Genomic DNA, 16,165 nt, shown 5'->3' on the forward strand with positions numbered 1-16,165 from the left:
CTTAGTTCTGGTCAGTGAGAGAGTTGTTTTGAGGTCCCATCTTGCCATCTCCCTAAGAAAGAACCTAGGCCAGGCACAGCCAGCTATTACCTATGTTAAATAGCCTTTTTCATGATTGGTTCCACCTGTCTTTGTAATTGAAGGTCTAATGAGCTAATCAAAGCAATTTTGTGCAGCAACCTGTCAGCTATAAATCCGTACAGGTGTTGAAATGAATGCTATTTATAAGGGTGCCCAAACTTTTGCACATCCCATTTTTTGCATTTATTTTATTATAATAAAACTATGTAATGCTACCCTAAGAATTTTGGTCTGGAAAACACTAAAACGTCTACATCTTTGTAGGAAAACAAATGTTGTTGCTGTGATCTTCTATTATAAAGGAAAAGCAAATTGTCATGAAATCTCAGAGGGGTGCCCAAACTTTTGCATACCACTGTATATCCCTAACCCCTGGAGAAACAAGCCTGTTTAGACATTCTCATTCATCCAGGGAAGTAAAACAGATTTTTGGAATATTTACTTTGTGATGCAAGATAAGACTGAAGATTTTAAAAGCAAAACTCTCTGAGACATCTATGATTGATCTTAAATACACAAGTATGTGGTATGTATGTCCAAAGAGGCTCATAAACTACACACATGTGCTCTGGCTCTCTATACTTGTGAGGATTTATAGCCTTAATTCCCATAGTGAGAGCGGAGAAATTCTGGATAATTTAGGGAAATTATTTACAGGAATAGACATTTTACGAAATATCCTGTCAAACTTTTGCAGAGAATGTGATGAGAAATCTATGCTATGTTAAAATGTATTGCTGTTACTAGTAAATATTTGTTACAGCGATGGGGGAAAATGTAGATGCAGCAATCGGTAACTACCATGAATTTCACTATATTTTTGTTTAATTGTTGTTTTTCTGTCGTCATTACTGGAGCATGTTTTGTTTATAGAAGAGAAACACTCGTATAAATCAGAGAAGGAAGAGTAGGGATTGGAAAAAGTGCTACAAGGACCGTGGCTGTCCCTATTGAAAACCTGATTCTTCATTGAATAGGAAGCCCTTGTCCTTACATCGCTCTGTCTACGGCACTGATAGTGTACTAATGGCAACATCAGTCCCCATCTGGTGTCCATCATTTGGATTCAGGGCAGGGCCCGTCCCAGCAGATACGTCCGATTAGTCCCTCTCATCGATTTGTGCTGGCTCGTCATGACTTAGTCAACCCAAGGTGTCTCTTCTATGACATGCTGTCTCCCTGTGATTTAGTTTGCCAACGCTCTAAGTGCATTGAGTGTGACAATAAAATCTTTAATCTAATATGCATCCTAAAGAGGGAGGCGTGGAGAATTAAGAGCGAGTGAAGGAGCGAGACAGAAAAGCAAGGGAATGTTTTCGATGAGCTCAGATGTAATGAGTAAGCTTTGTGTCAAGTTTATGAGTACACAGGATGCATGAAGTGTGGAATGCTACACTTGCTTTTTGATCCTGACTAATGAATGTGTGATTTCAGGTATAAGATGTGCCATTTAATGGTTTGCCAAACTTGTCTTCTTCAAATTATGAATACAAACAGATACTAGAGCTATTTTGAACTGGTTTTGGAACCTATCTAAAGGATAATTATGATTTTTATCCTCTCAAATGACATGGAACTTTCAAATTTTTGCTCTGAGGAGGTACAATCCTATTTTCTCTTTATATGTAACCCAGCCTAATCTGCGCTCAAAGTCTGAAGCATACGATACTGTAAATTAGGTTACGGGGCACAATGCATAGACAGTGCTCTCAGTAATTCTAACTGACAACTATCCCATTGCCTGAGCTTGTGACAGAGAATCATATTTATAGATATGTGAGCTGTATATCAATGAGATTTGGTGCTACACTGTATGAATAGATCATTACATGGATCTCTAGTACACTGTTCAATCTGCTGTATCCCAATGCTGCTCTGAGTCTCAGTAAATACACATACCATTGGGGAAATGCTATACTACGCAGTGCATACAGTGGTAAAGTACTGTAAAATCAGGAGGTTGATTTTAAAGGGGTCTTGAGAGCTGACTTAATGTTTCCTTTTATGGTATTAAAGCAAGCCATTATACCTGTGTGGTGACACTTTATCTATATCCTCTCAGTGATTATAGTTTGCATGTCTTTTGATGTAAGGACATCTCATCAACAAATGATTGACAATTGCAACTAATGGATACAATAGATCTCAATTTTGAAACAATTGATAAGATTTGTTTCAATGAATGCTTTTCCCAACAGTGACATGTTTTTGCCGCTAACATTTTCAAGAGAAATTATTGAAAGGATCTTTTTTGCTTTTCATATCCGTAATTGCCTGTTGGCATGCCTGCCCTGCCGTGTTAACACCAGTCATACCTAGCTGCATTTTCACATCTTTTTTAATGAGAATGTAATTATGTGGACTCTAATTGTACTGTTGGCAAAATAACCTTAACATTAAAAAAAGCGTGAACCACCCAGGAGGTCTGTCAAAAACCAGCTTTCCCATCTCACCCTGCTGTGACCCTGGCTTTGTGAGCGCACAGATTAGTAAAATCTCGGGAAGCTCTTGATGAAACTAGTTATCTTGTATCAAAAAGTCATTAACAGAATGGCGACCAAACTTCAATTGGACAATAAAAAGGTTAAGAGGATATTTAGATGAAAGATGACGTTCTGTTGTACAATTCAAAAGTACTATGTGTGCATTAAATGTGAATGTACACAGTTTATGAGAGAGAATAACAAAGAGAGCTGAGGAGATATACTGTAAGAGACGGACAAAAACAAAGGAGAAATAAGCGTGTGTCACCTGATCACTGTAAAATAACAGCTTTTTGGAAATAGAGTGTCAAGCCTTCTTTTCACTGCTCTTCTGGCACATGTGGAAGGGGGAGAGTGAGAAAATAGGCCTGCATGAGAAGTAATCAAAAAAGCCCACTATGATAGTGACAGCGGGTTAAGAGAAGGGAATGGGAAAGAAAGCTCTGTTTCTATGCCAGAGAAAATGAAAGCAGCTGGGGGTATGTACTGTGCGCTCTAACCAGTCATATATGCTTGTTATCAAGTGAGTTTGTATGTGAGGGTGTGTATGAAAGAGTAAGAGATGGGACACAGCAGGAGAGGAATGCGGTCATGGCTGTAAAGTGGGTGTGAAAACAGCCATGTTCACTGACCTCCAAACTGACTGACCCACCCCTCTGGCAGTTGATAGTGTCCTGTGTGTGTGTGTGTGTGTGTGTGTGTGTGTGTGTGTGTGTGTGTGTGTGTGTGTGTGTGTGTGTGTGTGTGTGTGTGTGTGTGTGTGTGTGTGTGTGGGTGTGTATGTGTGCGCATCGCATAAAATGTTCAAGAAAATGTGTGCGTACGTGATAATACCTGCCGGAGTTTATGTGGTGGTCATGTTGTTCGTGTGTGTGTGGTTATAGTGTGAGTACGTGTTGTGATAGCTTTAAGTGAATGGCCCTGAGTTTACTATAGTCAAAGGGAGGAGGTCAAGAGGATTATCTTAAAATATTAACTGCCCTCTCACCCCTTCCTCCCTCCTTCTATGTAACCTCTGCTTTTTCTCTCGTCCTGTATCCTTAATGGTAAACAGCACCTGTTGCCAAACACACACACACACACACACACACACACACACACACACACACACACACACACACACACACACACACACACACACACACACACACACAATATATACCTGGAAAGATACAGATCTGTTTAAACTTACCATTAGGCCAAACGTCCTGCACACTGTATCATATTAATTCATGTCACAGTTATTACCTCAAGGGATTTCCCACTTGAATTCAGGCCTACTGCTAATTTTCTCAACCTTCTTAAATCCTGCTTGTAAGCACTTGTCCGATTTTAGGCGACGACAGACACGGCTCCCCTGGTGCAACCGAACTTGGATTTGTCCCCGGCTGGAGTCAGCTATCCCGCCTGCTCGCCACTGCGGGGCGTCGGGGCTCTGGGGTGGCGCCTTGAACCCTTTCAGCCCCCCGCAACAGGCTGCTCTGTCACCAGCACCCTCCGCCTCTATGTCTCCTGTATAAACTATAAACATGTGGGATATAAAATGTGACCTTTTGGGAATTTAATTCCTCACAATTTATTATAGATATAAAAAATAGCATTAAAAATATTGGGAAAAAATCCTTTTGAATAAGAAATATTGTGTGTGGGAGGCAATGTCGTTGAGGTAGTGTCAATCAATATTGTTGAATCGATGAAAGAGGCATTTTCAATATTTGTATACGGTATTATATTGTTAACCTCCAGTTTGTAATAATCTCTAATGCCTCTTTCTATTAATTAAAAAAGCACATTTGAACTGAGTTCAATTGAACAGAGGGCGTAACTGGAGTCCAGGGTCTTCTCTGCTCCGCTGCATGTAATCAAATAGCGCCCTGCGCACTTATCGGTCGCATCTGACAGAGGAGTTCCTAAAAGCTGTCCCTGTCCAGTGCACCTCTTCCCCGGTCCCCTCCCAGCTCTACCTCTCGGTAATTGAATTAGCTCGGTTTTAGGGGGGGAGGGGCTGGGCTTTGTTCAAGTTACGCCCATTCAAATAATTTCAAACCAATGGGACTATCCCCCGCTCCGCCGTAACCAAACCCACTCTCTCAGTCGGCGTCTGGAGCTGCCTGCCTTTGCCCTCACCTTCCTGCTTGTCCCGGCTTCTTAAACCCAAACGCAAAAAGAGGAAGACTACACAGTACGCATATGGGAAAAAGCTATATTTGTTTTACACCTGCACGTCGCACGATGGCTTATATATGAAAAGGACACTTTGGGATGCGGACATAAACACGCGTCTCCACCAAGAGAAGCGCATGAGAAAACACAACGCTGTCCTTCCTCTCTCCGACGCCGAGAAGGACTCCACCCCACCTCGGCAGTGACACCTCCGCTAAATCGCCGAGAAAGGATAAGTGACTTTTTTTTACGCTGGAGACGAAAGACCGAGTATAACATTACCATTCATCTGCCAGTGAATGACTGTATGGCTTTAAAAAGTTGCATGGAGAACATGGACATCTGACGTGCGCCACACGGCGTCACTGGACACAGATAGGAGCCTCTCTCTCTCTTTTCTTCATCACATCTTTGAGTGACTAATCCCCTGCGCTTTGGGTTCGGAGTAAGAAGAAGTGTGCAGCAGTTGTCATTTGCCCTGACACAGGCTACATCCAGTAGCTCCCTGCATAAGGGAACGTCACCACACCACTGAAGACACTGCCTGTTGTGCTGCGCATTTGTGTGTGCTGATCTCACTGTTTGTGCATTAGTGGGAGATATATGTTGATAGCCAACCCCGGACTTGTCAGAGCTGACATCCTGTTTGATATAAAGACTGTCATTCACCCGGACCATCGACCTGCATCAGAGAGACGGCACAGTGACACGTCGGCTGTGTAACTTCACATTTCGAAAAGCCTGAACAAGTGTCATCTCAAGTGCCCCCTTGAATGATCACATTCTCGTTATTTCCTTTGCCTTTTCTACGTCGTGCGCATTTGTACTTTGTTCACAAACAGCGCCAGAAACACACGGCCACATGTGAATGAGACTCATCACCTGTCCCGGTTGAAGCGCCCGTACAACTCGACTGACTGACCGACCGACACTGAAGAGGAATACGTGCCGAAGTTTCGCTGTAGTGATGCTGCAAATGGAAATGGTCATCTTCTTCTGCCTGGTGCTGTTGATGTGTGTATTTAGCCAGGAGCCCAGTTCCAAAGTGGTGGCAGACCGCTACGCCGTCTTCTGGAACCGGACTAACGCCAAGTAAGTGGCCTCACACCAAAGCAGGTTTTCCTCGGAGATTCGGCGATGTTCCGTCTGCTCGCATCTGCATGCACCACGGGGTTCTCACGTTTGCTCGACTTCATCGGTGTTTATTATCCGCAGTGGGGGCATACTGCCAGTAGCTGTATAGGTACATGCTAAAGATAGGAAAAAGAGTATAAAAGTATACTTGTACGTTACGCTGGTTATCAGCGCGTCCCTCAGTGTAATATAAAACTCGTTCGTGTAAGGCCTGGAAATAATTCATTGACTGCTCTTGCCCCTGCTGTCAATATTTACTAAATTATATTCACCGAATAATTGTTGGGTTGCTCTAGCTGTACAATTATTTTAACCCTGGAGCTTTATCTTGTGTTGGTTCTCTGTCCCGCGGACCCAAGCCGGGCACTTTTTTTACACACCGGAGTCCTTACTAGCAGCATTTAACTCGTTTTTGAAAGCACTAAGTTAATTAAATGTGTCCATTCATTAACTGACTTCAGACTATTTAGGCATAGGCCTACTGCTTGATTTACAAAACTTAAAAACTGGAGGCCAAACGTAGGCTATCAGATCCGTGTAGAGGACAGCTTCTGAAATTCTGTGTTTTTAGATTATTTTTAATACTTGGCTTCACCAAAAACTAGTGATAGTAAATGTAGGCACACTATAATGTCATTGAAAAATATATTGAAAAGCCCCTTCACGAAATGTATAAAGTTGCAATAATAAAATTGTTCGCATAAAGCACTCCAAGCACAACTAATGGTTCATAAAGGAGTGCTTCATGAATATTATAAAAGCACATGGCCGACAAATTACACGAAATGACAAACTCTGACAAACTAGGCTGAAGGCACAGTGGAATATTATGAGGATCTTTTTTTTTTTTACTAACTATCAAATATGTAAATAGTTTTTTTTCTGTGCTGCATTTTTATGGTTGATCAAGGACATTTTGAACCCACTATTATAAAGCAAAAAATAAAGATGTAATACAATTCTGTATCATAAAACCCTGTAAAAACGGTAACTTAAGTTAAACTGTGAGAGGGTTTTATTCCACTAAGGGTTGTCTGGAAGCCATATAGACTTTACAATTTTAAGCTTTCACTGTGTGGAAGTGGGAAGCTTCAAGAAACTAAAATTTAAGTTTACTAAATGAAGCTTCACACATTCATATTTCATTTAGCAATGTTGTGAACATGGATGATTGCTAATTAATTTCCAGATGCATAACTCATATCCTTACATATTGTCTTAACAAATACAAACATATTTGTTACTAATACTAAAGTGTATTCCTTTAACTTTTTATTTGTATAAATACAAAGTGTGTGCTTAACTTTTTTAGTACACTCTAAGCACAGTTGTGTAGTTAAGTGGGGATTTTACGTGCTGTGGACTCAGATGGGCCACTCAAGAGAACGCTAAAAGTTTAGATAAAAGTTCCTCACTTGTGCCCTCTCTGCTAGGACAGGCTGGAGTCAGCATCAGTATTTAGTGTACATGTTTGTCACAGCGGCATTACCTTCTAAAAGTCCCTGAAAATGTCGGACTGTTCAGCCTTGTCCCGGGCTTATTAAGTCTAAACACTGCTGCTGGAGTTTACAAAGATCTTTCACTCAACTGCCAACAGCACTTAGTATTTGTTGAATAAAATCCTCAGCTTAGCCTCCAAGTGTGCACAAAGCCATTAATAGCACATGCTGAATTTGTTGCACAACTATTTATATTCAGTTTGAAGTTTCGGAAAACTTGATTTATTGCTTGAAGCAATTAGTGGTCAGAGGTACAAACGGAGGGCTGACTGTGAGCCCTCTCCTGAAGTTGGGGCCAGTGTAGCGGGGTGCGTAGATTCTGGGCCTGATATACCGTACACCATGACTGCTGTGGTTCAGGTCTTTATTCTGACTTACCCCGACTGTTTATTTATAGACCACTTTCTTCAATAGAGGCAAACACAATTTTGCGTTTCATTTAGATTCCAGCTGTTGATAGACACACTTTCATTAGACACTACATTTTTCTTTAAACAAAAAAGTTTTGACTTGACTGACTGCTCAGTTTACTTGATATCTTCCAGATGTGCTGACAAGTTTTCTCAGCTTAAATCAAGGAAAAAAGTGTTGTAAGAAAAAAAAGGGAAATTTGAGTAAATCTGTTCAACTCAGATCTGACAAACTAACACTAGAGAGAGTAAAGCAAACAACTACTTTGTGATTCACTTCGCTGCATGCACGTTGTGTCTTACTCTCTTTGCGTCCCAAGTCAAATCTGAGAAACAGATCGTTTCCTGAGCTTCATCCATTTCTGAAGCCCTGACTGCCCGAGGAAAGGAAACAGGTTTTCACAGAGGCTGTAGTGCTGCTAACACCAGTCACTCCGTTCTACTTACTCTAAATAGACTTTGTTTGACTCTCACCCCTGCAGTCCTGAGGCAGGAAGCCAGGAAAGTAACACAACAGCAGGGAGGAGACGCAGAGAGGGAGAGATAGCAAACTTGTCTTATTGATGACTCAGTTAATAAATATTGAGTCCCTTTCCTCATGCATTACTGTAGAAAGCTGGCGTGGCACTTCAACATAACTTGCCCACATATTCCTTTTGTTCTTAAGCTTCACAGTCACACCGAAAGTTGGGCTGTTCTAAGTATTTACTGTATGAATGCCCCATGCACGCAAACAGGCATATCGTCATAGTTTGTCATTCATTATTTATAAATACTAATGGCATAGTGTTTTATTGCTAGTTTGACTGGCTCTTTGTAGTCTTTCTGGTTGGTATTTGAACACAGTTGTTCAGAGATCATTTTACTACTGCCAGAAAAAGCCATTTGTTGCCATTCATTTCTGCACCTTCCATAACTGCATCTTCCGCAGGCTGTAAAATTGCTCTAGCTAGAATATCCATCACGTTAAAGCTGTAGTTTCAGTTTGGTTTTGTCACAACAATCAGTTTTTCTTTGAAACCATTATGCTCAAGTCGGATATTTTACATCAGTGCTTGCAATACGTTATGCTGTGTTTACTAACTTAATCACCTTAAATTCAGAGAGAGAACTGAAAACCTAATTATAAAAATAGTAACCAATACAACTTTACTCACAAACTTTGTGACAATATTTCCTATATTTATTTTTTTAATTTAAATTGCAAAATGATTGGAGAAAGTAAGCTTAACCTGACAAAAGTAGTTGATTGAGTCAATGGTGGAGAGAACATACTGGTGAAGACAATTACACAGCTTAGATCATCAGTAGTATTGCATGGGGAAGGCTGCACTTAAACCTTTTGCGAAAATTTGCAGGTAAGACCTTCTTTTATTTGTTTTTCCAGTAGTCAGAATTACAGGCAAACTGGTAGATTAGTGTGGAATTTTTTGTTGGCTCAGTGTATCGTAATTTGCGTTAGCGGTGCAACTTCTTTTTTGCTGGGTGTTTGTGTTGTTGGGGATTTGGTTCCGGGGCTGAGGGGATTTCCATTCTGTCCTATGGGCTTCAGTCCACTGTTTTTACACAACTTTAGCACGAGACCAGAACCTAAATTCATTGTAGGTTTTGCCCATCGAAAAAGTTATTTGAGGGACACATCTAGAAGTTTTTATCTGTCCTTACTTGCTTGAAACTATTTAAAGTGCAGGGACATTTCTCTGTGGATCCTGCCCTTTTATACCTCAAGGACTCTTTGCTTATGAGTATTTATTGTAATGCGGGGACAGCTAGTTTCTCTAATGATGTCTCAAATGCTGAGATGGTCCTTCGCTTCTCCTCTTCTGCCGATACTTCTTCCCTTATTCTCCGTTGCCTCTTCCATGTTGCCTCTCAGCGCTCAGCCTCTCCCTGTCTCTTTCTCCCTCCCTCCCTCTTGCTCTCTGTCTGTCTCCCTTTGCCGGGCAAAGAAAATGAAAGAATACAATTAGATATTTCGGGAGTCCCTCCACGGTTGATGGTCGAGAAAGACGCGCAGAGGTCAGGCAGACTCCGAGAGGAGCTCAGGGAGGGGTCACACACATATGGCGAGGAATAACGAAGCGGAAAGTTGGTCTTTGAATGACAAACTAGTCACTAAAACTCTCCTTGAAGTGGAAAATGTTATTAACATTAACAGTCCAATGCGGTTGTGGCCATGCAAATAGCTCAATGTAATTTGTATTTTAGTGCATAATTTGTAGCTGAACAAACAGCCCTGAAAGGATTTTTCTAATGTGCTACCTTTTGTTGTATTTTCTACATTTTTATTTTTACAATGTACAGCAGCTGGAGGCCTATGTACTATATTTGTGTCGCTGGTATCAATGACTTTCCTTTGTTGCAGAACTTTATGTCTGGCTCAGCTTTGTCTGTGCATGTGAATACTTTTTTGATCTAGCTTGTGTGTGTGTGTGTGTGTGTGTGTGTGTGTGTGTGTGTGTGTGTGTGTGTGTGTGTGTGTGTGTGTGTGTGTGTGTGTGTGTGTGTGTGTGTGTGTGTGTGTGTGTGTGTGTGTGTGTGTGTGTGTGGGTGTGTGTGTGGGTGTGTGTGTGTGTGTGTGCGCACGCATGTAACGCACCAAATGAGCCATGAGGTCATATAGGGCTTGTTTCCTCTCCTTCAGACTTCAGATACCAGAATAATTACATCTTTCTCCCTTGGTCTTCTCATTACCTGTCACACACCATTGGGACATGAATAGCGTCAATCTGTGCTTGCCTGTGTGTGTATGCGGGACCGAATGCTGACTCTAACAAAGGCTTGTATGCGTGGCGGTGGAAAGGTAGTCAATATACCCATCCGTCTCCAACAGAGATGAAAATTATATATTAAAATCACTCTTTTTGATATTACATTTCTGACACTTAGGATTTTTTAAATCAAGTTTAAGTTTCCTTTAATTGAGTGGGTTGTTTTGGACCGCATGCTAGGTTTTCCTGTCCCCCTTTGCCTCGCTCGGAGCTGTGTCTTACTCTTTCCTCTCTTCTGCTCTAACTCTCCTTCTCTCTCTTCGTATCTCTGTCTGAGGGCTGATTAGTTCTTGTTAATGACCCCTTGCGCTGTCATTCTTTCATGCCCGTGGCATTGGCAAGCACCGGTACCAACAGAGCTGCGGGGACAGTGGGTGTAGGGGACACAAAGAGAGCAAGGCAGAGGATGCAGAAATTGAACATAGGTCCTTAGGGAAAATCAGCAAACTGTAATAATAGTGTTGTGCGATGTAATACTTCTATTAGGTTTAAATGGCACTCTGTGTTTTCTCACCAGACCTGTAAATGCACTTTCCATTTAAATTAGACTTATTCTACTTACTAGAAAATGAGACCAGCAGGCAGTAATCAATGCTTAGTAAATGTGCTTGGCAGAGCAGCTGTTCTTTAGCACAGTGGAAGAGGGGGAGGACTCTTGGTAATGACCCTTGTGGAGGTGCTCTGCGGCGGACAGAAGCAGCCCTGTCGCTGGGGGTGCCTGGTGGTCAGGCTGTAGTTGTGGATTTGTTAATACTATTAAAGTAAAGGCAGACAACAGCTAGTTTGAAAATTAGTTCACCAATAGTTTCTATTTTTCTTTTTTTCTTAATATATTATTTATATATAGATTTCAAATGTTGTTAATTTATATATATATATATATTTATATTATATATATTTATTTGTACTTACTATGATTATACATGTAAAAGAATGTTGTTTTTAAAATTGCATGTTTCTTAAATATGCCTTTTGCTTACTTTAAAACAATTGATATTCTTCTTTGACCGTCTTGGGGATTTATTTGGCTTAACACATCCTCAAAAAACCTGTTTGTTCACTTTGAGATAAATATTACTCATAGCCTGACCAAGGTTAATGGTGTTGAAAGCCATAAAAATACAACCGTCAAGACAGAACGTTGAGTTATCCACCAAAGAGCGGACAGGATCTCTTATACTGACAAAAATTAACAATATTGAATGGCATCTTAACTTCTGTAGCACATGTTTCCCTTCCTTGCCTGGAGAGCCAGATTTGAATGCCCAGGTTTTTGTTTTCAGAGTAATCACTCCAAGGTCAGATTGAGTGCTGAAACACGGCTATCAGCTGAGAGATCTGTCTTTTAGCCCTCATTCAACCCGTAGCTTTCAGGGGAACGCTCTGTATACTCTACTTGGAAACAATAAAGTATTAACCAGTTTATGCAACACCCACATGTGAAAAGCTCCATATGAGTCTTATATCCTGCCATGAGAGTTGTAAAAATAATGTTTTTTAATTTTTGCTCGTTGGTTGCTTCTCGATGCATGTGTTTGCTTACTCTTTTTTCTTCTGACCTTGCTCTCACTGTCTCAGTTTCAGTCACAATTCTTAAGCTATGGAACGTTCTTTTGTTCTGTATTTGCTTGTATTTCTTTGTGCAGCTGTGGGAAAGAGATCTGGCAGTCCAAAGTTGTATGTTTACCACAGACACACAGAGTATATTTGTAGTTGATATGAACAGAGTAGACAGAGAAACAAAAAAAATATTACTGTCCAGTTCATAGGCTTCAATATCAGCAAAGCTCAAGTTTAATTTCAAGTCAAATGAAGGAATAATTTGCATGAATACAGGATATCTTCAGGTCCATTAGATGTCACAACACCGCTATCATGTGATGGGCAAGTTAATTCCAAAATGTAATACAGTACACATTACTTATTACTGTCTTTTTAAAGTAATAAGGTACATTACATTATAACTGTCTCTGAAATGTAATGCGTTACACTACTTTTGTGTTACTTCGAGTTACTTTCACCAAAAATAACAGCAAAAGGTAGGGCTTTAAATGCTAAAATGTAGATTATTGCAGCTCATTAATTAACGCTATCGATGGCAGTATGCTGAAATCAAACATATGCACCGTTTAAGTGGGCTGAATAATATGTGATACCGGTAACATTACGTCGCTGTGTGTTATTAATAACATGTTAGTGGAGCCTCTGCACGGCCCTGTAACCTGCTGTATATGATCGAGTCTCTATAGCAATGTTAGCTCACCTTGTCATTGGTGTGTTAACGGGGATTTGGCTGACAAGCTTTCTAAAAGCCGACGATTCCACAGAGGACGGAGGCTGCAGATCTTCAACACTCCGCTACGAGTCTCTGAACTTCTCGGGGTTCAAGCAGCAGACCCAGAAAAAGTGACCCTTCTGTTGCTTTGTCTTTTTCTTTTCTTTTCTTTTCTCTGAGCCTGCAGCTCTGCATTGGGAGCCTGCAGTTCTGCATTGTGAGCAAGCAGCTCTGCATTGCAAATCTGTTTCTGCAGCCGTCTTAACCAATAGTAAACAGGCTCACTGAGTTACTATTCTACCTGCACAATTATTTCTCTGGTGTCGGAATGTCTCGCGATGCTTGTGATTTCTTAAAAACAAAACACCACATCATTTCGGGTTAAAATGTGTTGTAACTGCGTTACTGAGAATTGTAACTGCGTTACTGAGAATTGTAACGTGTATTATATTACCCAAAATTCAGAAGTAATGCGTTATATTACTGCGTTACAGCAAAAAGTAATACATTACTGTAACTCCGTTACTTTTGTAACGCGTTACACCCAACTCTGATTGTAAGTCCTTGTAAGTTCTTGGCTGAAAATGGCGCTAGCACATCCTTCTTCAGTCCCTCTTCTCTCCTCTGTAAGATGGAGGCTTGTAAGCAGCTGTTACTGTAGTTACGCTTGGTTGATCCATCACCCCTGACCAGAAAGGGGCGCTACTGAGAGAGGTCTGATACCCCTTTGTGCCCTCTGCTCTCAGCCTTAAGTATTTTAACTGCACATTTGGGATTGAAAGCTACATACATATGCTTGATTTAAACCAGCTCTTTCTGCCTTGGTTGATTTGACTTCGTTCAACTAATTTAATGTCAAAGTCACATTATATTCACAGGAATACACCAGCATGTAAAGGCCAAAACGATGGGTTTCAATGTTTTTCACAAACTGTCACCATTCACTTTTCAACTGGAAAATGTGACGGGAACGATTGAGACTGTTCGTTTTTTTGCCAGACACATTTTCCACAGATAATTCCTTTCATGGTAGGCTGGCTTCGGACCTTACACTGCCGTTTTCCTTATTTAACTTGGGGGGCTTCGGGGGAGTGACTGGATGTTTTTCTAGCTGGGCAGCAGTGTGAAGAATAGATCCCAGAAGAGAACACATCTCCAGCTTGTGAATAAAGACCTAATTGACGGGTTGTAGCCAGTTGTAAATGACTCATGAGGTAATTTGTCTTTACAGACAGACTGAGAAACTCACTGAGGGACTGTTCAATCGTATAATTGGCTCCCCCTTTAGAATTGAGACAATACTTGGATTATTTCCCAAATTTTATATCCCCAAATATAATTTTAGAAGTGCTTCTTTGAGCCACAGATGAAGTTAACACCTCGTCACTGTGTGGTGAGTAGTCTTAGAATGCTTAGACAGTTTCTTGTGTTTTTGTTCGGTGTTTCTTTGTTTGCGTTGGCAAAGTCATTAAAAGGTGAAAGGAGCAATTAATTTCCTGGCCTTGTTTTTAATATGAACGCCTCTTTGTAAAGTTCCCACTGTGGCGACAATTTTCCACTGACATACATATAAATAAACAAACAATGTTGCTTTCACTTTGTTCAGTCTACCGTTGAGACGAGACGTGCCAATAATAAGCTAGCTGCTTTAGCCTGTTTGAATTGACAGTAGAAGAAAATACTAGCAGCCAATGCCCCCCCCAATGCTGGGCCGTGAGACTGAAAGGCAGCCATTGTTCTGCTCTCTCTGTCCACTCCACATAGCCTCGGCTGAGAGACATGCATGCGCTTTAAACGGAGGAAGAAAAAAAAGGGAGGGCAAAGGAGAGGAGTGAGGGAGAATGATGTGAATGGCTCGGGGGAAAGGGAGAGCGCACAACTGAAGTTGTACTATGCTCTCGGACAGAAAAAGGGAGGAGAGGAGGAGTATAATGTGAGCGCCAGACACGAGGGGAGAGGTATGTACTGTAGTCGCCAGGAGTGACACATTGTGTGGAAAAGAAGAGGTGGCAGTTTCCTTCATTTCCTACTAGCCTTATCCATCCTCTCTCATCTGCCAGCTCCACACCATCCAGCTCATCAGGCCCCCCCTCCTTGTCTGTCCTTGCCAAGGTTTAAAGATGCATGTGGCTTGCTGACTCTCTGTCTGTCTTTATGTCTCCCTGGTGGTGACCGTGGTGGGTTGGTTGCTGCTAGTTCTCTAGGGGACAGACTCTGGGTCTTTACCCTGAGGAGGTGTCGTCTTTGCGGTCCGGGTTTAGTGACACCGAGGCTATTTTCTACAGACACAGGATTAAGCCTGCTCAGGTTTAGACCCCTACTTTGTTTCCTCTGACACTGAAGAGTCCCACACACAGGGCTGTGTTTACTTGGGGGTTGGTGCTGTGGCACTAAGTTGCATCTTGGTCTTAACTACTGTGACACATGGCACACTGCCCTTGAAAGTGCATTTACGACTGAAATGCATGTATCTCCGTCGTAATGCCAGGGTGTGTGTAATGTAGTGGCTTAATGGAGGGTTTCATTCCGAAAATGCTGTATATCTGTTGTGCAGACAATTGGTGTAATAAGAATGAGCTGTTTTTGTCCTCAGCAGTAGATTTACTTTGCAAGCGAAGGTCATACAATGATTGATCCCTTTCATTGTGATGAATAATGAGTATAAATATGCATGATTCAAATGCAAATGGTGAATATCACAATTTGTTTTGAATCTATTCTTATTTTACTTGAAGTAAGCTCGTCTTTATAGCCACATTGGTTTAAAGGCTCAGGGTCTAACAAGAATAAGTGGCATTTTGACCAAAATTAAAACGCTAAAATACCAAAATATCAGATCTATCATACTTTATATTAATAAAGTCTCATGTAAAAATGTAAAGTCAGCTAAATTGAACTTCAGGACTTAGTTTGCCACGAGTTTTCAGATATTTTTGTCCTGGATCTAACAGATGCTTGTATGATCTGACCTCTAAGAAAATTCTGAAATCAAGCAGATAATGAATCATGTTTAAAAATGGATAACACAGAGCTGAATGTGACATCTACAGATGAATCAGGGTTTGATGCTAAGACAAACGAGGGCTTAGTGATTGTTGGTAATCATGTGCCTACATTTCCCTGTATTTCCTGGCAACTTGTGCACGTACGTAGTTATTCATGCGAAACAGTGTGTGTCCTAAACCGACCTCTGCATCGATGCCCGCTTTAATGAAGCAGCAGAAACGCACACCGTTACTATAGCAGAGCAAAGCACTATTCTTGACCCAGTTCTCTGAGCCGGTTCCTCTGAAAGCTGCTTGATAGTGTGCCTTTCGGTCTTTGTTTATGTGTGGTGGTTGGTATTCCT

At 41.2% G+C, this 16,165-nt stretch overlaps 1 protein-coding gene across 2 annotated transcripts in view; it reads left to right on the top strand.

Moving 5' to 3' along the window:
• The first annotated feature begins 4,670 nt into the window (after positions 1-4,670).
• The window catches only part of efna5b (ephrin-A5b), an 88,884-nt gene continuing 77,389 nt past the window's right edge, over positions 4,671-16,165 (top strand). For both annotated transcript variants that reach the window (XM_063898202.1, XM_063898203.1), the window contains exon 1: positions 4,671-5,819. In XM_063898202.1, the coding sequence (XP_063754272.1) occupies positions 5,695-5,819 (125 nt within the window). In that variant the 5' untranslated portion in view covers positions 4,671-5,694. The remainder of the gene's footprint in view (positions 5,820-16,165) is intronic.

This window comes from Eleginops maclovinus, chromosome 12, assembly GCF_036324505.1.
Source record: "Eleginops maclovinus isolate JMC-PN-2008 ecotype Puerto Natales chromosome 12, JC_Emac_rtc_rv5, whole genome shotgun sequence".
Lineage (NCBI taxonomy): Eukaryota > Metazoa > Chordata > Actinopteri > Perciformes > Eleginopidae > Eleginops > Eleginops maclovinus.